Raw genomic sequence first — 22,658 nt, forward strand, 5'->3', positions numbered from 1 at the left:
TGTTGCCCAGGCTGGAGTGCAATGGTGTACTCTTGGCTCACCGCAACCTCTGCCTCCTGGGTTCAAGTGATTCTCTTGCCTCAGCCTCCTGAGTATCTGTGATTACAGGAATGGGCCACCACACCCAGCTAATTTTGTATTTTTAGTACAGACAGAGTTTCTTTATGCTTGTAAGGCTGGTCTTGAACTCCCAACCTCAGGTGATCCTCCCGCCTTGGCCTCCCAAAGTGCTGGGATTACAGGAGTGAGTCACCACACCCGGCCATATATCAGCATCTTAATAACTTGTTTTTGAGACTAGCTCTGGACATGTTTTGAAACATTTGCCTGACTTTGTTGCAGACCCGGGAAGAAGGTAAGGCCTTACTCCGGCAAATCCTACAGCTTCGGAACCAAGGCGAGACTTCCACCACCGAGGTGCCTGCTCCTTTTTTCCTGCCTGCTTCACTGTCTGCTAACAACACCCCCACACGCAGAGTTTCTCCACTCAACTTGTCTTCTGTCACGCCATAGTTGGTTACTCTCGAGCCAGCATATTGTTAGACTCATCTTAATTAAGCCTTACCTCTATGTAACAAACAGTACGTCTGTTCCAAGGACCTCAGCTCTTGTTTCTATAGATGGCCATAGCTCCATAGGGACAGCTTGTGTAATTACCCTCAGAGGCTGGCTGACAGAATACTGGCAGGAACAGACATTGTCTTGCCAGTTAGAAGTACTTCTATCTTACTGCTGTCCAGAGTGGCTTTAGATCTTGGCCTTTTCTGAATGCTTTTTAAAATCTTTTTGCCCCCAAGAAAGTCCCTTTAATAGCACTTTAGCACAGGCAATGCTACAGAAGTGTCAGTGCTGCTGAGAGTGGAAGAAAGGCAAAGAAAGCAGGAAACTCTGCCACTCTACCCTCAGCTGGCCGTAGTAGGGCACTGAGTACCCTAGGAAGAAGTCAGAGCAATGGATACAAATGACCTTGCTCTTAGATTTGCTGAGCAGGATCCCTATTCTGATGTCAGAGATTAGGTTTAAGTGGAATAGAGCTATCCATTTGTTCTTACTCTATGGAGACAATCTTCCAAAACAGTTTTGAGGGGTTTTCTAAAAGCTTTCAAATTGGAAGTAACTTCCTAAAGTTGAATAAAAGAAGGTCAAAAAAGAATCTCACAGAGCTTGGGACTGCTGATAGCCCTTACTGAGGGCAAAAGATGGCTATATTGTTAGCTATACTCCTACCAAAGCAAAGCAAGGAGGTAGGATTATAGATAATTTCACAGACATTTGGAAATAATGTTTGTGACTATCCATACAAGAATAAACTCACTTCAAGCTGGTCTGTTTTAATGAATTTTCAATGTAATTGTCTATATTTTTTCCCTCCTATCTGCAACAGAATACATTTTTTCAGCCTTTATCTAGATGATAAAGGAAATCATTCTTGTGGTGCTCTTGGAGAGTTTCAGGCCTGTGCATGTGTATACAGCAGGAGGTAATATGCTATGTCTGCTGTAACGAATTTGTACAGTAGATGCTATGGATCATTCTGAGCTTAGGGTCCAGACTTCATTCTTATTCTCAGAATTTTGTGTTACCTTTTTACCTCCTAAAATATGACACTTCATCTTATATTAAGGAAGGTTTAGAATATCTACTACTTGAATTCATTTCTTACTAAGCCTTCTTAGGCAAGCTGTATACTAGTTACTGGTCTCCACTGCCATGCTTTTTCAAGGTTCCCATGGTCCAGAATGATGTTTGATTCTCAATTTTTCTGTCTCCTTTATAATTTGTTTTAATGATTTTGCTACATTTGGAATTCAATAAAAAAATGTGAACAATAATATCTTTAATATAACTTTTTTGTGTGTGCATAGAAACCATATAAGTAAAAAAAAAAAAAAAAAAAAAAGAGAGATTACATAGGTGATTATAATACAAAAGTGGGAAAAAAACCTTACTGATATATGGTAAAGCTTAAAAGAGACCTATTTGTTCAGAAGAGCAACCGACCCACCTCAGGGTCATGACTGCTCTTCTTTCCCCACAGCCTTAGTACTTTTTGCCAAAAGGCCCGGATTTGAGTAAAGGGGAGCGCCGTGAGCGTAGGATTCGGGCATAAGGGCTGCAGTCTGTTGAGCTTTGGCAGGTTGGTGTCCGGGGAAGTAAATTTCGAAGAAACGGTTTCTTCCCTGGAGGCTGTTGGTTTGGTTGCTGGTTTTCCCGATTGTCACCAAGGCGCTTTTTGGCAGAAACCTGGCCTTGGAGTTTTAGCACTGTATGATACTGCTCAGCAATACATGCTGCCTTCTTCCGAAGGTCCAGTTTGACTAGCACCATGTTGTTCTGCAATTCAGCCAGAGTCTGGTCCTAAGGAAGATCAATAAAGTTATAGAAAACACTTTTGTCTGGTAGATTAGAGAAACAGGGCTAATACATACCACCCATTACCAGTTATTAATGACTGTTTCTTCAAAGATTAAAACTCTTTAACGTCAGAGCTTATAATGGATAAGGGGGCATTTTCTGAGACCAAAATATAAGCAGTGCTGAATAGGACATCTTCTAACCCATAAGGTAGTACGAGCTTGAGTAAATTTAATTTCTAAGCACCTTAGTCTCTAAATATCAAATTAAATGTTGAGCTTAGTTTAAGATATACAGTTTTATTTATTTATTTATTTATTTTTTAAGATGGGGTTTCACCATGATGGCCAGGCTGGTCTTGAACTCCTGACCTCAGGTGATCCACCCACCTCAGCCTCCCAAAGTGCTAGGATTACAGGCGTGAGCCACCACGCCCAGCCCAAGATATACAGTTTTAATATCTCTGGGATCAGGATGCATCTTACTGATAAGAAATGTCATAGCTAAATTGTTAATTTTTTTCTTAGCAGTGCATAAAACAATGGTTTTTTAGATGAAATAGAACAGTAACTACCTCCCTAAGGTGGTTGTGACAGAAAATGCCTATAAATTACTTAGCATAGTGCCTGGTACTTAGTAAATGCTTAACAAAAAAATAGTTATTTTTATTTTGCAAATATACTGCTGTCGCTCTAAGTTCAGCCTAAAAATCTTTACCTTTTTCTTCTGGTCCTCTTTCCTTTCTCACATATACACTGGAGTGTGCTAGTGGGAGAGAAGTGGGTAGTTTGCCCTAACCTGTTTTATTAAGATGTCATCACAAGTGGTCAAGGCTTGACGAAGTTTTCCTGCCCCAGTGCTGTGGCAACAAGCTCTCTCTGCTGATTGGAGAGACTCACCAAGTTTCTGAAGCTCTGTCCGCAGTAGCCTTATATTCTGAAAAAGGGGAAGTAGGAATCAGATTGTGGGCAAGAGCAACCAGTATAATAATCTGCAGGGGTCAGGTAGCCATTTGAAGAGAAGTAAAATTAGAAAGGCTAGTGAGCTGAGTGAAATAGCTACCCTCCAGCATCTTGTCTTCCCATGAACCAGTGATAGACTGTTGGATGTGGGAAATGCCTTAGGTAAGAGTTTGGTAAACAGAAAGGTAATTACCTTCTGGCCCTCTTCTAACTTCTTGTCCACATCAGTGGTGAAGGGCTTGGCTGAGGGTGGTGGTTCTAACATTTTCTGATACTTATGCAACTCTGAGGGAAGGAAACGGGAAACTATAAAATATGTGGGTTTTTTTTTTTAGCCTTGGCCCAATCTCTTCAACTGAGTTAAAAGTAGCTTGTAGCAAATATAAAAAGTGAGGCTATGTGCACCCTAGATTGAAATGTCAGGGGGTTGTAGCTTGCAGTTTAGGAAATTATGTTAGAGCAAGAGTCGGAAGGCCTGGGTTTGAGTAACAGCTCGTCCCTGAACCAGTTATGTTTCCTGCCTGTCCCTTTCCTCACCTTCAGTGGTGGAGTTTAGCTCTGCTTTGAACTGCTGTAATTTAGCTTTAACCTCCTGAAGCTGCTGGGTGGAGGCAGAAGCTGCCAACCTTTGTGACCGCCGTAGGGACAGTTCAGACCCTGATTGCTGTTGGGCCACCGACTGTTGTCTGGCTTCCTGCAAGAGAGCTTCTAGCTCTTCAATCTTTTCATCTCGCTCCTAAGAGGGAAGCAGAGAGCACAATTCTGTGCACAGCCAGAAAAATATTGCCGAGGCAGATGACTGAACAGACAAACAAAGCACTTGTGACACTGATCCCTTGAAAACCTATTGTTAGCACTTAATACGATTTCCTGGCCAACTAAACCCTTAATCAATTCACCAAACATTGATTGAACCCAAAGCACTAAGAGGAACAGAGAAAATATATTCCTGCCCTTACTGGAGTAGTTTACAAAATCTTTTTACTTCAGGCAAGCTAGTGATGGAAATCTGAGCAGTTAGTTGGAGCTGGCTCAGGGCAACTCACCTGAATCTCTTCTTGGTAAAAACTTGTCAGTGACTCCTTAAGGATATTTAGTTTTTCTTCATACATTTCCTCCAATAGTTCCTTTTGGGTGTCCAAATGTTCACTGTCAGAAACAGGAGAAAAGAGAAGTGAGTGAAGATTCTGAGGAGTGAACTTGGGGAACAGATCTTGAGGCACAACTCCACCCAACTCCTTACTTCCTACCCTCTGTCCCAGGTGTCCCAGAGGGATCACTCAGCTAGTACCTGCACCACTGCTCCCGCTGTTGCATCTGTTCTACCATCTCAGTGCAGATTTCATCTCGGAGCTGCATCTCCAGCTGCAACTTTTCCTGTCGTTCTTTCAAAAGCAATACCTTCATGGCTTCCACTACTTGTAGAAGCTCCTAGGAGAGACACACATGTCAGAGGTCATCAGATGCCCATGTCCTCAAGAGGCACAAGCCCACCTGGAAGGCACCACAGAAAATGTGTAGCTACTAGGCAGCTGCACCAAAGCCTTCTTGTCTTCTCACCTCTTTGCCATACATGGAGACATCAGCTTCATTTTCAGTGTCATTATCAAGGCCTGCGTCTGCCTTAGCCCCTTTCTCTAAGCGGGGGGATGACTGAAGACTATGTTCCTTGATGAATGAGTAAAGGGATGGGAATCCTGGTTGCACAGGTGGGGCATGCACAAGCTAGAGAGGAAAAAAATATCTTACTTGACTCTATATGTAGTCCCTAGGAGCTTTCTTAGAATTACCAGTTCCAAGTGAGCATACCCATCATACCTCTAGCTTCTCACCTGGCTAGCAATGGCTGAGAACTTGGCCACATGAAGAGTCTCATCATAGGTAGATGCACAGGGATTCACATTGACAATCATGCAGGAACGGCCTCGGCCTGTGAAGAAACCTTGGAACACTCGAGTCAACTTGCTGTCGCGGAAGGGAACCAAGTTCTGCTTTGAGCTGGCAGAGAATCAGAGATATTAGAGCTATGAGCAGAACAGCAGCCTTTGGGGGTAGCCTAGCACCAGTGGTGACCAGGAAGTCTCTTAGCAAATTGCAGAGCCTAGGGCTTATAGTCAAAACCTCACCGGTTCTGCTGGTTCTGGCGAAGGGCAGCAATACAGCGGCCCAGGGTGTGCAGAGAGGTGTTAATGTTTCCTGCTTCCTTCAACCGTTCACCACTCTTCTGATCTTTGCAGCGCTCTGAGCCAGCCAGATCACAGAGTGACAGCCTAGAATGATGCACAGGATCTGACAAGGGCCTCATGTGTTATGAGCCTTCTGGCCCTTTGTATAATTCTGGAGAGGGGAGGGCCCACTAAGAATCTCTGCACCCAAAAAAGGAGAACAAGTTCCCCTAAGAACCTCCCCCATGCTTTGCCAACTACCATTTATGACCAACAAGCCCAAATTTCAAAATGGAAAAACTTACTCGCTGATCTTGGGGACTATATCTCCTTCCCCTTGAAGGTGTAGGATCCTGATTGAGAAGATGCTATGACTGGAAGTTATGAAAAACAGAAAGTCATTGCACATCTTCCATGACCAGGCAGAACACTAACGTTTCCTGGAACACAGTGAAGTTTATTCTTAAAATCTACTCACCTGCGGCTGGAGTTCTGGTTGAGGTGGGTGCTGGCAAAGCTCTGGTTCTTACGACCCACTTTCAGGAGCTTCCAGGCCTCCTCAGCATCTTGAACATGAATCCAGTTGAGATCTGAGGCCAAAGTAGAGAAGGGTATAAGAGGGAACATCCAACTCTTTTGCCAGTCTCTCCCCAGTTGCCCTCCAGCATTCATGCCAGCTTCCCCCATTTCCCATACCTTTCACATAGGGATTGCCATTTTGATCCTCGCATAGCCGCAAAGTCTGCCTCTTGCGCTGCTGGCTAGGCGGTTCTAATAGGTCATAAAGCAGTTCGTTGTAGATCTCAAAGAACGAGATCCAGACGGAGAAGCGAATGTCTGCTGGGACAGGTACTGGGGCAGTGTCTGGCTGTGCCCATCGGTGACTTGTTTCTGGGGAAGAAGCCAATGTATAGGGCATTAGCCTAGAGCAGTTCATCTCTCTTTTGGCCTGCAGGGGCCTCAGAAGGCAGACCTCAGATTGCAACCTCTGGTCTGTACTCCGGGTAGCTGTTAGGAACAGGGAGTGGGTTCCTGCTGTTTCTTGGCAGAGCCCAGTCATCATACATACCATCCAGCTGGCTACTGCTGGTATACTGACTGATGGAAGAGAGCCCAGAAATGCCACTGTCAAAGCTGGTGCTGGTACCTATCCGACTTTCAATGTAAACACTCCTCTTCAAGGAAGTGGACAGCTCCTCCTGGAGGGGCACAGGGAGAAGGTAAGCACAAAAGTTCCCTAGATTTGTACCCCGTGCCCCCACTGCCATGGATATCAATGCTTTACCTCTTGGAGGCCTCCATTTAGTAGGGATAGCTTCTTCATTTCCTCCTGTCGGATCTGCTTGCTGTCTAGCCAAATTACCTCATTGGAGAGCAAGGGTTTCAGATCAGGTGTTGGATGAAGTTGGCCTTGGAGGCTATTGAAGATCAGTGCCAGAGACCGGGGGAGAATCCCTCCATCCTTGATGGTACCTGGAGGCATATGAAAGATGGACAGCTGAGGCAAGTGTCTTTCTCCCCCTAACTCAGAGTATCAAAAGGTAAAAACAACGCCATTACCAGCCAATCAGGAATCCTGTGAAGTGTTGCTACTCACCTTGAATCGTGTGGGTTTTCCCTGAGTTAGTGACTCCATATGTATAGATGAGCCAGTTCTGGCCTTTGAGTACATCTTTTACCATCTCCTTCACAGTTAGGTTGAAGAAGGATGCCTGTCCCACTTCTGGCCCAAAGATCTAGAGAGAGACCCAGATTTTTAGTGGCCTATCCTTCATCTCCCACTTGCCTCCTGTGCAAAGCCACAGATATATTTCTTCCTGAGTGGTTGGCTCCGGAGACCACTCAAGCAGCTTATTCTTGCAGTGCTGCCATCTGTTCCCCAAACACTGAGGACTAAGCACTCTCTGCTAGTCCATCTTTCACCCAAATCAACAAACACTTAAGGAATGTTATGCTCTAGGCCTGATGCTGTACACACAATGGGGGCAATATAATGGCCCCCAAGCGTGGGCTTTGGAGATACATGGATCTAGACTCAGGTCCTAACTCTACCAATGACTAGCTACATGGCTTCAGCAATATTACATTCGCCACATTATCCTTGTCAGGAAAATAAGGAAATAATGATAATATAATTTGTTGGAATTGATATACATATATTATTTGACATAGTGACTAACATATAACTAGGGCCCTCAAAATTGTAAGTGTGCATATACAGGGAACTCCCAATCAAGCAGAGGAGCTTTCCCTCCCAAGAGGGAATAAAGTTGCCCTTACATGTTGGTCCTTTGTTCACAAACCAGTACCCTCCATACCTGGGAAAAGGTGAACCTGTGGGTGGCTTGGCCAATTCCCCGCTCGTTGCTCTTCAGGGCAAAAGAGTCCTTGGGTGCTTGTAGAACAAGGGTCTCCATATTCTCAATATGGACACAACCCTGAGGGGAGAGAAAATACAGTTGTCACAGAAGGCATTCCTGGGAATCTCTTTTGTGCTGCATCATTTCACCTTAAATCCTCCCTTCTCAGACACTCACCTGATCTTCCTGTCGTTCCAACTCTGAAGGTAATAAGGGCCTAACTCTTAGGTATACTTTCACCTTCTCCATACTGTCCTCAGATGGAACCTGTGGTATAATTCCAGCCCAGAACCACAGATTAATTTCAGCAGTTACCTCTGAGCAAATGGACAAACAGTAGTTTCTAGGAACCATGATAATACTACCCCACTTCCCCTCAAATGTCTCCATGCAGCCACTCTTTGGTTTTACAATTATTCCAACCCAAATAGACATTTTTATGACTTTGTCACCCTTCCCTGTCTTATCATTATCCTGCAAACCTGGTTTGCCACACCAATGATCTGAGTTAGAATTTGTTGACTGGTATGAAAATTGGTATGTGCTAGTAAAGTAAAGCAGAGGCAGACACACTTGAATTTGAGTCCCAATTCCATCACTTAGTAACTATGAGACCTTGGACTATGAGTTCTTTAAATTCTTTGCCTCAGTTTCCTAATCTGCAGAATGGGGTTAATAATAGCACCAACATCATTCATTCAACAGATATTTAGAGGCTAGGTGCGGTGCCTCACACCTGTAATCCCAGCAATTTAGGAGGCTGAGGGGGGCAGATAACTTGAGGTCAGGCGTTCGAGACCAGCCTGGGCAACACAGCAAAACCCCATCTCTACTAAAAATACAAAAATTAGCTGGTCTTGGTTGTGGGTGCCTGTAATCCCAGCTACTCAGGAGGCTGAGGCAGGGAGAGTTGCTTGGGCCCAGAAGGTGGAAGTTGTGCCACTGCACTCCAGCCTGGGCAACAGAGCGAGAGTCCATCTCAAAACAAAAACAAAAAAACCCCCAGATATTTAGAGAGTGCCTACTATGGCCTAGGAACAGAGAAGCTCTGACAGTCCATAGTGAGAGACATCATCAAGGACCATGTTCTTATGGAACTTTATAAGTCTAAGAGAAATTCCATAAGAGGACAAAATGTAACAATGTGCGGTAATGTTTAGCATAGGACCTAGTACAGTGTTGCTCAGCCAGGGTCATTTTCACTCCAAGGGCCATTTAGCAATGCCTGAGGTACCTGAAGACATGTTTTGATTGTCATGAGTGGGAAGGCACTACTGACATCTAGTGGGTAGAGGCCAGGAATGCCGCTAAACATAACGCACAGGACAGATCCCGGGAAGAACTGTCTAGCCCCAAATGTCAACAATGCTGTGACAGAGAAACCCTGACCTAGCAGGAAAGCTACAACAAATTGAAGCTGTGGTGATACTATTAAAATGTGAACTGTACATTCTACTTACATGATGCCTATATGACCTTGTGCAAATTATTTAGCACAGCTGGGCCTCAAGGCAAAGAGAGATAACTATTATCGTTCCCTGAGAGATTAACTGACAGCATGCACTTGAGGGTATTTCACTAATGCAATGCAAACAATAGTTCTTGTGGACACACAACTCTCAATTTTTTTTTTTTTTCATGCCCTTAATTTTTTTTTTTTTTTTTTTGTAACCATTTTGTCCCAAATGCTCTTAATTTTGAATTGATCTCTCAGCCATTCAGGATTTTTAGTCTCTGACCTCATATTACCCTGTATGGACAACTATTGGCCTGAGGATATCACTTTCTGCCCCAGCCACTCCCCAGTTCCTTTACCTGCTGCTTGTCCTCCAGGGAGGCAGAGATGACAGAGCAGTCTGACAGAAGGTTCTTGCGTACCACAGATCCCAAATCTGCAGCTGTAGATTCAAACATGGGAGAGACTACGACATCGTCATCGGACAGCAAGCCCGCTGGTGGAGAAAGGATCCCTTGCGACATGATGGCAGGGGCAGCCTAGGTCTAAAAAGAGACAAAAACGTGGGCAGGACGAACTTTTAGCAACAGAAGAGGCTGCGAATTTTAGAGAAGTCCTTTACTCCAGGACACCAGGTCCCGCTCCCTACTTCCTTTCTCCTCCAATTATCGGCAAAAGAGAAGGGAATGAAAGAAGTTCACTTAATGAACAATTGGGAGAAGTCTGAGGTGGCTTTTTTTTTTTTTTCCGAGACGGGAGTCTCACACTCTCGCCCAGGCTGTAGCGCCGTGGCGCGATCTTGGCTCACTGCAATCTCCGCCTCCTGGGTGGCAATTCTCCTGCCTCAGCCTCCCGAGTAGCTGGGACTACAGGCGTGCACCACCACGCCCAGCTAATTTTTTTGTGTTTTTAGTGGGACTGGGTTTCACCGTGTTGGCCAGGATGGTCTTGATCTCCTGACCTCGTGATCCGCCCGCCTCTGCCTCCAAAAGTGCTGGGATTACAGGCTTGAGCCACCATGCCCGGTCTTGGGGTGGCATTTCTGAACGCGACCAGAAGTCCACATAAATCTGGCCCCAAAAGCAGAAGGCCAAGCCTCAAGTAGGGCGCCTCGCCCGCCGGTGCTGTGGAGGTGGTGTCAGGATCCCTCGGCTTCTTCTCTAACCTCACCCCAAGGCTCACGGTGAGAACAAAGATGCAGCATTAAGAGAAAGAGATGGCTGCAGCTCTGCCTTCTTAAAGCCTATTCCGCGCGGGCAAGAGCTGGTAACCCGGACTCCAGCCCAGCAGCAAACTTACCCGAAGACGTGCCACTTGATCCTCCTTGGGTACCAGCTCGCTCACACCTGGTCTCCAAACCTGGACTTTCGCCGCCGGAGAGCCGAACTCCGCCCTCGAGGGGCAGCTTTGTTACCGATACAATATTTTAAATTACGCGCTGCGTTTGTTCGGCCAATCAGATAGCGAAGCCTGTAGCTACCAATCCACGTAAGGAAAGGGGGCGGACCTGACTGGAATTCCAGTCGTTTGCTTCCGCTTGACCTCTCAAATCTAATGTAGATCCGGGTTACCAACTGTCGCGATTTCGGAGTTATTTCGCCTGGGATTTTTCCAACTTAACCCTTTTCCTTGAATCCTAGACATTTCTTATCCAAGCAGCATAAAGAAAATCTTGAGGTTTCAGCCTCCAACCCTTGTCCTGCCTTAGCAACACTGTTAACAGAAGTGCACAAGATAACTGGTTTAGGGTGCTAGCTTCGTCTTAGGGAGGAAAAAACGACATTTCCCAGGAGACACCGCGAACCAACGCCAATACTCTATTTCCCAGAATTCCCGGGTTTCGGCCCTACCAGACCGCCTCTCCTCAGGGTTGGAGACTTCAGGGCCAAGATGGCGACGGGAACGGGGAGTGAGTATCTGAGCAGGTTTTGCGTGAAAGGCCTTTGTAGATTCGAGGCTAGGCATCGTATTTTTGTTACACCACTAAGGAGTAGGAGAAGTGGTTTGCTTGAGAGCCCAGGATTTTCAGAGACCTGCGCTCCACAGTATCGTGAAGACCAACGTTTGGGGCCCCAGAAATCTGGGGACTTGTTTCTCAGGGAGGGAGCGGAGGTTTGAGAGAAGCAGCTTACTGAATCCGAGTGTGTTAGGAACTCTGCGGGGTAACCGTAAAAGCACTCTAGAAACTTGGGCGTGCAGACTGAAAGATGTGAGCCAGTCGGAGTAACCGGCGTCTCAAAGAGCCATTCATTTTCTGACCTACGTTTGTGAGGCAGTAGAAGTCGGGTCTTTTAACAATGAGCTTTTCCTGCTACTGAGAAGATTGCGTCTCGGGCATTTCAGACATTTTTCTTTTCGTGGACTGAAAGTCTTCTAGGCCTGACGTTTGGAGTAGAGGAGCTGAGAGAAGTAAACAAGTTTATGCTAAGAGGGAGGCGGGGTAGTAGGAGGTTCTGGCCGCTCGGTTTCCTGGGAAATAAGCCCTCGCGTTTAAGCTGGAATAAACCTGGGCTTTTAGTGAGAACTGCCTAATCTGACATTCCCTATTTTTTTAATAAAGCGGAGCTTAAAGCCATGGCGTTTTAAGAAATAAAATGTTATACTGTAATTCGCCTGCAACTAGATACCACCTTCACTGGTGGTATTTCACTTGGAGAGGTGAAAATCGAGATTTGGTGTTAGTAGCTCATTTTGTCCTAACAAGTTGGAATGTGTCTGTGTGTCTGTCTGTGTGTCTGTCTCTCTCTCTCTCTCTCTCTCTCTCTCTCTCTCTCTCTCCCCCTCCCTCTCTCTCCCTCCCTCTCTCCCTCTTTCCCTCTCTCCCTCCCTCTCTCCCAGAACACAAGCTGCTGAGTACTGGCCCCACAGAGCCGTGGTCCATCCGAGAGAAGCTGTGTTTAGCATCTTCTGTCATGAGAAGTGGAGATCAAAACTGGTAAGGTATCTAGGATGTCAGCTCTCCTGGGTCTTAGAAATTGTTGGATATGCTTTCATGTTGGTAGACTTCTGTAGTTAATCGTATTAAGCTATAAGTAGACTTTCTTTTCTTTTTTCTTTTTCTTTTTCCTTTTTTTGTGAGACGGAGTCTCACTCTGTCGCCCACGCTGGTGTCCAGTGGCGCGATCTCTGCCCACTGCAACCTCCGCCTCCCAGTCCTGTGTTCAAGCAATTCTCCAGCCTCAGCCTCCTGAGTAGCTGGGATTACAGGTGCGTGCCACCATGCCAGAATAATTTTTTATTTCTTAGTAGAGATGGGGTTTGCCATGTTGGCCAGGCTGGTCTCAAACTCCTGACCACAAGTGATCAGTCCACCTCAGCATCCCAGAGTGCTGGGATTACAGGTATGAGCCACCTTGCCTGGCCATGCCTGGCTAATTTTTTTTTTTTTTTAATTGAGATGGGGTTTCACCATGTAGGTCAGGCTGGTCTCGATCTCCTGACCTCATGATCTGCCCTCCTCCGCCTGCCAAAGTGCTGGGATTACAGGTGTGAGCCACCGAGCCCAGCTGTTCTTTTTTTTTTTTTTTTTGAGACAGGGTTGCACTCTGTGGCCTAGGCTGGAGTGCAGTGGAGTGATCTTGGCTCACTGCAGCCTCCATGTCTGGGGCTCAGGTGATCTTCCCACCTCAGCCTCTTGAGTAGCTGAGACTATAGGCACACACCATCATGCCCAGCTAATTTTTTTGTAGAGATGGGGTTTCATCATGTTTCCTAGGCTGGTCTCAAACTCTTGGGTTCAAGCAATCTGCCCATCTCGACCTCCCAACCTACTGGGATTACATGTGTGAGCCACCAGGCCAGCTGTATTTCCTTTTTATTTATTTTTTACTTTTATTATTATTTTTTTTTTTACCTTTTTTTTTTTTTTTTAGACCATGTTGGTTGGGTGGGTCTTGAACTCCCAACCTCAGGTGATCTACCTGCCTTGGCCCCCAAAGTGCTTGGATTACAAGCACGAGCCACCACGCCCAGCCTGTATTTCTTTTTTTAAACAGCTTTATTGAGATATAACTCACATACTATATAATTAACCTACTTAAAATGTACAATATAATGGTTTTTAGTATATTCACAGTTGTACAACCATCACCACAATCTAATTTTAGAACATTTTCCTTATTTTTAAGAGAAACCCCATACTCCTTAAGTGTCAGTTCATGTTGTCCCCTCCTTACCACCCCCAAGCAAACTCTCATCTACTTTCTATTAATTAATTAATTAGAAGCAGGCTAACTGTCATCCAGGCTGGAGTGTAGTGGCGCGATCTTGGCTCACTGCAACCTCTGCCTCCTAGGTTCAAGTGATTCTCGTGCCTCAGCCTCCCAAGTAGCTGGGATTACAGCTATGCACCACCACGGGTGGCCTGGTTAATTTTTGTATTTTTAGTAGAGATTTTGTATTTTTAGTAGGGTTTTGTCCAGACTGGTCTTGAACTCCTGGCATCAAGTAATCCGTCAGTCCTGGCTTCCCAAAGTGCGAGGATTGCAAGTATGAGCCACCATATCCAGCCAATTCTCTGTCTCTGTAGATTTGCCTATTCTGGATATTTCGTACAAATAGAATCATATGTGCTCTTCTGGACTCTTATCACTTAACGTAACACTTTTAAGGTTCATTCTTATGTAGCATGTTTCAATACTTAATTCCTTTTTTAACTGAATAATAGTCTGTTATATGAATATACCAAATTTTGTTTATTTATCACTTGATAGATACTTGGTTTGTTTCCACTTTTTGGCTGTTATGAATAATGCTGCTATGAACATTCGTGTACAAGGTTATGGACAATGTTTTTAATTCTCTGGAGTTTTTTATTCAAGGAGTGAAATTGCCGGGTTATGTAGTAACTCTATCATGTTTGACTTTTTGTTGTTGTTGTTTGAGACCATGTCACTGATGCCCAGGCTGGAGTGCATTGGTGCGATCTTGGGTTACTGCAGTCTCTGCCTCCTAGGCTCAAGTGATCCTCCAGCCTCGGCCTCCTGAGTAGCTGGGACTGTGGGCACGTGCCACCATGCCTGGCTATTTAAATTTTTATGTATTTGTAGAGACAAGGTCCTGCTATGTTGCCCAGGCTGGTCTCAAACTCCTGGCCTCAGGTGATCCTCCCAGCTCAGCCTCCTGAGTACCTAGGACTACAGACCCGTGCCACCATGCTTGGCTAATTTTTTTTGTTTTTTATCACTTTGTTGCCCAGGCTGGTCTCGAACTACTGGCTTAAGGGATCTTCCTACCTTAGCCTTCCAAAGTGCTAGGATTGTAAGCGTGAGCCATCACTCTGAGCCTAGAACTATCATTTTATCTTGCCCTGTATCAGTCCCCATCCCCTTTCTTTTGTATCATCCATTACGAATTTAACTCTCTTGCCACATTTATAGACAATTCAGTACTTTGCTAATTGTTGTGTTTTCTAGCATTTTTTTGTTTTTTAAATCTAATTTTTGAAGTAATACGTGGCCACCATAAAAACAAAAACACTATAAAGAAAGAGCAACAGCAACAGAGAAATGGGTTAAAAACTTCAGTTTATTTTTCTCACACATAAAGTAAGTCTAGGCAGGCCACAACTCTCATAGCAACTTTACAGTGACATTAGGAAGTCAGAATCTTCTCTTTCTGTTCCACCTTCCTCAGCGCAGTTTATCTTCCGGTTATCTTATGATTCGTGGTGGTTCCTTGAGCTTCAGCTGTCACATCCTTGTTCTATGCAACAAGAAGGAAGGGGGTTGGTAAGAAAGGTCACATCCCTTTTAGCAACTTTTTTTGTGATATAATTGATGTGCAGTAAACTGCACTTTTTTTTTTCCTTTAAGAAGGAGTCTCACTCTGTTGCCCAGGCTGGAGTGCAATGGTGCAATCTTGACTCACTACAACCTCTGCCTCCCAGATTCAAGTGATCCTCCCACCTCAGCCTCCTGAGTAGCTGGGACTGCAGGCCTGCACCACCATGCCTGGCTAATATTTGTATTTTTTGGTAGAGATGGGGTTTCTCCATGTTGGCCGGGCTGGTCTTGAACTCCTGACCTCAGATGATCCACCTGCCTTGGCCTCCCAAAGTGCTGGGATTACAGGCGTGAGCTACCACACCCATCCACTGCATGTATTTAAAGGGTAAGATACGGTACTTCTGAAATATATATACTTCTGTGAAACTACCCACAGTTAAAGTAATTATTATAGTATCTGTTAACAGATGAATAAAGAAAATGTGTGTGTGTGTGTGTGTGTGTATAAAATACATATTTAAAATGAACACAATCGAATACTGTTTAGCCATTAAAAAAAGTAAATCCAGCCGGGCATCGTGGCTCATGCCTGTAATCCAAGCACTTTGGAGGCCAAGGCGGGCGGATCACCTGGGGTCGGGAGTTCAAGACCAGCCTGACTAACATAGTGAAACCCCATCTTAAAAAAAAAAAAAAAGAAAAAGAAGATAAATCCGCTGGGTGCAGTGGCTCACGCCTGTAATCACAGCACTTTGGGAGGCTGAGGTGGGCAGATCACGAGATCAGGAGTTCAAGACCAGCCTGGCCAACATGGTGAAACCCCATCTCTACTAAAAATACAAAAATTAACTGGGTGTGGTGGTGCGTGCCTGTAGTCCTAGCTACTCGGGAGACTGAGGACTGGCTTGAACCTGGGTGGCAGAGGTTGCAGTGAGCCGAGATGGCACCACTGCACTCTAGCCTGGTGACAGTGGGAGACTCCATCCCAAAAAAAAAAAAAAAAGTAAATCCTGGCTGGGCGTGGTAGTGCATGCCTGTAATCCCAGCTGCTTAGGAGGCTGAGGCAGGAGAATCACTTGAACCGGGAAGTTGGAGGTTGCAGTGAACTGAGATCGTGCCATTGCAGCATCCAGCCTGGGCAAGAGAGTGAAACTCTATCTCAAAACATAAAAACGTAAATCCTCCATTTGTGATTCCATGGTTGAGCCTGGAGGATCGTATGTAAAGTAAAATAAGCTAGGCACATAAAGAAATGCCACATGATCTCAGTTGTATATGTAATCTGGGAAAAATTATAGACCTCACAGAACTAGAGAATAGAATGGGGCTGAGTGGGGTGGCTCAGTCTGTAATCCCAGAATTTTGGAAGGCCAAGGCGGGCAGATAGCTTAAGATCATGAGTTGGATACCAGTCTGGACAATATGATGAAACTGTGTCTCTACAAAAAAAAAAAAAACAGAAACATTACCTGGGTCTGGTGGTGTGTGCCTGTAGTTCCAGCTACTGGAGAGGCTGAGATGCGAGGATGGCTTGAGCTGGGGAGGCAACATAAGAGACCCTGTTCCCTATAGAAAAGAAAATTAGGCTTGGTGGTGCATCTGTGATCTCAGCTGCTTGGGTGGGGCTGCAGTGGGAGGTTGCCTTAAGCCTCAGAGGTGGAAGCTACAGCAGGCCATGATTGTGCCATTGCACTGAAGCCTGAGTGACAAAGTGAACCTATCTAAACAAATAAAAATGTGTGTGTGTGTATGTGTATATACACATATCACATATACATTAGTGTGTATATGTGTGTATATATACATTTGTGTGTATATGTGTGTGTATACATATACATAGATGTGTTATATATATATACACATTGTACATATATATACATGTGTGTGTATATATATATAAACAGCTCATTTTTAAGCAATACAGGTAAACTGGTTTGAAATAGAATCTAATCTGTATATTTCCTCATATTTTTATTAGATAAATAGTATAAGAATCCTATTTATTTTTTGAGATGGAGTCTTGCTCTGTCACCCAGGCTGGAATGCAGTGGCACAATCTCGGCTCACTGCACCCTCCGCCTCCTGCGTTTATGTGATTCTCCTGCCTCAGCCTCCCGAGTAAGTGAGATTACAAGTGCATGCCATCACACTTGGCTAATTTTTGTATTTTTAGTAGGGATGGGGTTTCATCACATGGACCAGGCTGGTCTCAAACACCTGAGCTCAAGTGATCCACCCTCCTCAACCTCCCAAAGTGTTGGGATTACAGTCACCACGCCCAGCCATAGAAAAACAGTATAAGAGTACTTGAGCAAAATTTTTAAATTTTATTATTTTATCAGCAGATGCCAAATCATAAAGTTCAGAATGATATCCAATGTCTTCCTCCCATTATTGTCCCCCGTCTACTAGTATTAGCAGTTTCTTGTGTCTCTCTAGCATAAGTTTTGTTTATGTGAGCAAATATTTTTCCCTCTTATCCCCCTCATTTTTGAACACAAATAATTATATACTATACATGCTGTTGTTTTTTTAAGTGGCAGTGGCGTGGGGGGGATCTCACTTTGTCACCCAGGCTGGTGTGCGGTGGTGCGATTTGGGCTCGCTGCAGCCTCGACTTTCTGGGCTCAAAGGATTCTCCCACCTCAGCCACCCAAGTATCTGGGACCACAAGCCACAGGTACGCACCACAACACCTGGTCGATTTTTTTTTTTTTTTTGTAGAGACGGAGTCTCCCTTTGTTGCCCAGGCTGGTCTTGAACTCCTGGGCTCGAACTATCCTCCCACCTCTGCCTCCCAGAGTGCTAGGATTATAGGCACAATCCATTGCACACCTGGCATTCATTGGCATCTTTTTTATTCCAGAGTTTGAACTCCAAGCCTTGTACTCTCAGCGTATATCTCCTGTTATTTTCTGCTTGGTGTGTAATAAAGCTTTCCTCATTTTGCAGGGTGTCAGTTAGCAGAGCAATCAAGCCCTTTGCAGAACCTGGCCGCCCTCCAGACTGGTTCTCTCAAAAAGTAAGTTCCCAAGCAAGTGTTCTTTTAGAGCAGTCTTTGAGTTCTAAAGCAGGCCCTGCCTTTTAATTACAAAGTTTTTATACCATGATGTGGGAAAATAGTTGAGAATGCCTTTTCTTTTTTCCTACTGTTTGCTAATCCATCCATATATGATCATATTAGACTTTTCTTCTCAGTGTTGCCTAACATTTAAGAACCCAAGCTTGGAAATTAGACAGATCTGAGTTCATTATTACTCCATCCAAAAACTGGGCCATTTTCCTCTGTTTTTTTCATTTGTAAAATAGTGATGATTTGCTTCAGGATTGTTGTGAAGTTAATTGAGGTAATACATGTAAAGCATTTAACACAGTGCCTTGCACGTGGTAACTAGTTAGTAGATATTAGCTATAAATATTTTCAGTTAGGTTGCCTTTACCCAAATGCACAAACTCTAGTCCATAAGACTCTTTTTCTGTGGCTTGTTTTGATTATTTTGAACTGATTTGATTATCAAGTTACTTACCCTCCTAGAAACTTCACATCTTACATATATCTCTCTTCTCTAAATCTTACTCTAATCTCTTTAAACTTGGAAAGGGCATTTCTTTCCATGCTTGCTCATCACATTTTAACTTTTTTTTTTTTGTAGCATTGTGCTTCCCAATACTCAGAGCTTTTAGAGACCACTGAGACCCCAAAGTGAGTATAAAGCCAGGTACTTTAGCCAAATTTCTTAGAGTGTTTACTGAGGAATTCTGGTTTATACCTATTTATAATACTGGGTGATTTAAAAAAAAGCAGAAGTTATCTATGATTAAATGGTAAAGAAGGCTCAGAGCATGTGGGAGAGGGGATAAATATTGTCTTATTCAAATATGGATTTTTTTTTTTTTTTTTTTCATTTTCCACAGACGGAAACGAGGTGAAAAGGGAGAAGTGGTGGAAACTGTTGAAGACGTCATTGTTCGGAAACTGACTGCTGAGCGAGTTGAGGAACTAAAGAAAGTGATAAAGGAAACCCAGGAGAGATATAGGTACTTATCAGAGAGAAGGCCAAAAGATTGAGAAAGACATAAGAGGCTGACATCTGGTATTGGTCAGAATTTTTAGAATAGATTAAAAATCCAGTCTACCTACCTCTCTTTCTTCCTATAGACGGCTAAAAAGAGATGCAGAACTAATTCAAGCTGGACACATGGACAGCAGATTGGATGAGCTTTGCAATGACATTGCAATGTGGGTTATATTATATTGTTCTTCTGTGCTTGTTTCTTTTTACCCTCTTTTCCCCTCAAGTAATCTGGCTTATTTCCTTCAACTGCCATCCCTTTAGACTTGAGACAGATTCTGGAAGGGGAAAACTGCAAAGCGGCTTGGTGGCTGGGAGGGGGGAGTGAGTCCTAGAAGGTAATATGATGGAACATTTCAGTATGAAAACATAACTTAGTTGTAACTTAAAAGTGGCTCTAGTTTGCCTGAGTGAAGAAGTGGGAGTTAGACAGTATACCCCAGTTCCCTGTTTTGCTGGTTAGAATCCCTGTTTAGACCTTTCTTCCAGAAAGTGCTGACCTGGCAAAAAAATTTCTTTCTATGGGTTCTGTGAACTCTGGGGAGAAGCCAGAGCTGTCTAGCATCTAACTCTTAATTCCCTGTTTAGGAAAAAAAAATTGGAAGAAGAGGAGGCTGAAGTAAAGAGGAAGGCTACAGATGCTGCATATCAGGGTAAGCTGACCCTAGTATGTCTGTTTAGCAATTGATTGCACAGTACTAGAATCCATTGGGTTAAATTTACTTGCACAGTTTTCTCTTCTGCTAGAATAAAAACCTCCCTTAATGTCCAAGAAGAAACTCCTAGACATGAACTCTGCTCAGATCTCACTACACCTTAAATAACTTTAGGATACAAAGGCTCGATAAGAAGTTATTGAATATAATTAATGTTTTAGAAGTCAAAGTCCTGTGAAAAGATTGAGAATAGTTCAGTCATTGGATAAGGGGAGAAATGTAAGCATTTACAACTCTAGGAATAAATGCTGTGAGGTCTTTTCCTGTTTTTGTACCCCCACCCCCGAGAGCTTGTTGTGCAGGCCTGGAGTGCAGTGGCATGATCTCGGCTCACTACAATCTCTACCTCCTATGATATTCAAGCAATTCTCCTGCCTCAGCCTCTCGAGCAGCTGGCATCACAGGCACCTGTCACCACGCCTGCCTAATTTTTTGGCCAAGCTGGTCTCAAACTCCTGACCTCAGGTGACCCGCCTGCCTTGGCCTCCCAAAGTATTGGGGTTACAGGTGTGAGCCACCATGCCTGGCCTCCCTGTTCTTAAAAGCAGAGTATTAATAAGTTGCTAAAGAGAATATTAAAGGATATTTAAACTACTTTCCCACTCCAAGGACTTTTGGGATAACTAAGTAGTTTGAGATTGTTAAAGGAGTTTGTTTAGTGTGAGAACTGCCCTTAGGAAAAATTAGGCTAAAAAGTTATCCATCTCCAAAAGTGTTAAAGCTTTCTAATCCAAACTCATTATGCTGCCTTAGTAATGCAACATTCCTATTTGCCGTTTATTGTATTAATAGCAGAATAGTGTCAAGTTTCATTTATTTAATCTTGAAGATTTGGACATTGTTTTCTTTTATGTTCTAGCTCGTCAAGCAGTAAGAACACCCCCCCGGAGGTTACCCACTGTGATGGTTCGTTCTCCTATAGATTCTGCCTCCCCAGGAGGTGATTATCCACTTGGAGACTTGACTCCAACCACTATGGAAGAGGCTACCTCTGGGGTGAGTATATTTCCAGCTGTAGAAATTGTCAGCTAAGGGGCAATAAGCCAGCAGAGCTGAGTGATGAGGAAACCACTTTTGGCCTAAAGGCAACTTCCTCTCTTGGTCTGAATGCTAAAGAATTTACCATGTTCTGTGCTCTGAGATAAAAATGGACCTAAAAACACTGAGGCTTTTGACCTTTTTGAGAGATAGGTAAAGACTATTTTAAGGAATTGTTTCATACTAGTCCTATGAAATTCCTGCTGAAATAAGGGACTAAGTCCTTCTAAATGTAATACTGGTAGTGGGTAAGGAATTCATAAAAGGCAGGTTGGGTGGGATGTTTGAGTGGATGGAAGAGAAGCTTGTGGGGAAGAAAAGTATGACTGAGAACAGGAGGGATAGAGGCTTTCTGGGCAATTCGACTCAGGACTAATAAAATAATAGTTAGACACACTAACCCGAACATATTAGTAGGGAACCTTCCATAGTTTGAGAAGTCAGATAAAGGTTCTCTGTTGTCTCTTAGGTAACCCCCGGGACTTTGCCGAGTGCCCCAGTCACCTCGTTTCCTGGGATTCCTGACACCCTTCCTCCAGGCTCTGCACCCTTAGAAGCCCCCATGACCCCAGTAACAGATGATTCACCCCAGAAAAAGATGCTTGGACAGAAAGCAACTCCACCCCCCTCCCCTCTGCTGTCAGAGCTCTTGAAGAAGGGCAGCCTCCTGCCTACTAGCCCCAGACTGGTATGGAGACTTCTGTGGGTGTTTGAGAGCTGTGGTGATTTAGTACTTGGAAGGGAGTGCCTGGGACCTAAAATGTGACATGGGGAAAAAAAGTTCAAAAGAGGAAAATATCTCCTAATTGAATGTTAATTTTTGAAAAATACTATAAGTTGATAGTACCCTTGGGTCCTGAGGTCTCTGAATCACAATTAATTTGGTTCTCTACTCCAGAGAACTCTTGTCAAATAAGTTTCGAACATTATAGTTTAGAGTTTCCTTTGGGTATTAAATTATTCTCTGTGGATGTTAACTATTAGTTTTCATAAAGTTTGATCAACTTCTGGAGCTTTGTTGGGAAATGGTAGTAAAGGAAAACTTGAGTGTAGCCTTCACCTCTATTCTTCCCTGGTAGGTCAATGAGAATGAAATGGCTGTGGCTTCTGGCCACCTGAACAGTACAGGTGTCCTCCTGGAGGTAGGCGGGGTCCTTCCCATGATACATGGTGGGGAGATACAGCAAACACCCAATACTGTTGCAGCCTCCCCTGCTGCCTCGGGTAAGTTACCACTTTTCCTTTCATCTACTTCAGAGGTATTGAACTTGACATTGACTGACCTCAATTTCAGTTTGTTACTAAGCAATTGTTAGTCCTAGTTTAAAGCCCAACTTTTTCTAACTTTTTTTGGAGCTACTTTACCTGGTAAACAGTGTAGTGCTCCCGATTATAAAGCTGTCTGTCTTCAAGATATTGATAGCCCTGACTGACCACAGCATAGATATTGAGAGTAATAATGAGCTGCTTTCTTGTGACTTGCAAAATCAAGGTGCTAGAGATACCTGAGATTATAGAATAGTGGAATAAGATTTGGAACCAGAGAACTGGGCTTGAATCTTAGATCTGCCACACATCGGTTTTGTGACTTCGGATAGGTAACTTAGCTTTTGAGTCTCAGTTTCCTTTTTTATTAATTGTAATGTATATACTTGACAAGGATGTGATGAGAATTAAATGAAGAAAAAAGCGGCCGGGCGCGGTGGCTCAAGCCTGTAATCCCAGCACTTTGGGAGGCCGAGGCGGGTGGATCATGAGGTCAAGAGATCGAGACCATCCTGGTCAACATGGTGAAACCCCGTCTCTA

The 22,658-nt window shown here is 44.0% G+C and overlaps 3 protein-coding genes across 4 annotated transcripts in view; 2 read left to right on the plus strand and 1 right to left on the minus strand.

Annotated features, from left to right (window-relative positions):
• CDC23 (cell division cycle 23) overlaps positions 1–1,834 on the plus strand; it is a 29,449-nt gene extending 27,615 nt beyond the window's left edge. The window contains exon 16 of one of the 2 annotated variants that reach the window (XM_017500944.2): positions 343–1,834. In XM_017500944.2, coding sequence (XP_017356433.1) covers positions 343–513 — 171 coding nt within the window. In that variant the 3' untranslated portion in view covers positions 514–1,834. The remainder of the gene's footprint in view (positions 1–342) is intronic. The other variant, XM_017500945.2, reaches the window with a different exon arrangement.
• KIF20A (kinesin family member 20A) lies at positions 1,359–10,724 on the minus strand. Its single transcript, XM_017500942.2, has 19 exons — positions 10,598–10,724; positions 9,658–9,843; positions 8,020–8,109; positions 7,801–7,920; positions 7,080–7,218; positions 6,768–6,955; positions 6,552–6,681; positions 6,179–6,373; positions 5,961–6,072; positions 5,788–5,856; positions 5,444–5,587; positions 5,150–5,315; positions 4,878–5,042; positions 4,609–4,748; positions 4,364–4,466; positions 3,855–4,053; positions 3,511–3,602; positions 3,154–3,291; positions 1,359–2,358 (listed from the first exon to the last, which is right to left on the minus strand). Exons 2-19 carry the CDS (start codon positions 9,820–9,822, stop codon positions 2,041–2,043), a joined length of 2,673 nt encoding a protein of 890 aa, XP_017356431.1. The 5' UTR covers positions 9,823–9,843; positions 10,598–10,724; the 3' UTR covers positions 1,359–2,040.
• An 89-nt stretch (positions 10,725–10,813) lies between these two features.
• The window catches only part of BRD8 (bromodomain containing 8), a 23,534-nt gene continuing 11,689 nt past the window's right edge, over positions 10,814–22,658 (plus strand). Inside the window, 10 exon segments of the mRNA XM_017500941.2 lie at positions 10,814–11,207; positions 12,137–12,233; positions 17,977–18,046; positions 18,678–18,727; positions 18,940–19,062; positions 19,184–19,264; positions 19,686–19,750; positions 20,673–20,809; positions 21,321–21,539; positions 21,931–22,075. Of these exon segments, the coding sequence (XP_017356430.1) occupies positions 11,189–11,207; positions 12,137–12,233; positions 17,977–18,046; positions 18,678–18,727; positions 18,940–19,062; positions 19,184–19,264; positions 19,686–19,750; positions 20,673–20,809; positions 21,321–21,539; positions 21,931–22,075 (1,006 nt within the window). The 5' untranslated portion in view covers positions 10,814–11,188.

Source organism: Cebus imitator, unplaced genomic scaffold, assembly GCF_001604975.1.
Source record: "Cebus imitator isolate Cc_AM_T3 unplaced genomic scaffold, Cebus_imitator-1.0 Scaffold274, whole genome shotgun sequence".
In the NCBI taxonomy this organism is placed as follows: Eukaryota; Metazoa; Chordata; class Mammalia; order Primates; family Cebidae; genus Cebus; species Cebus imitator.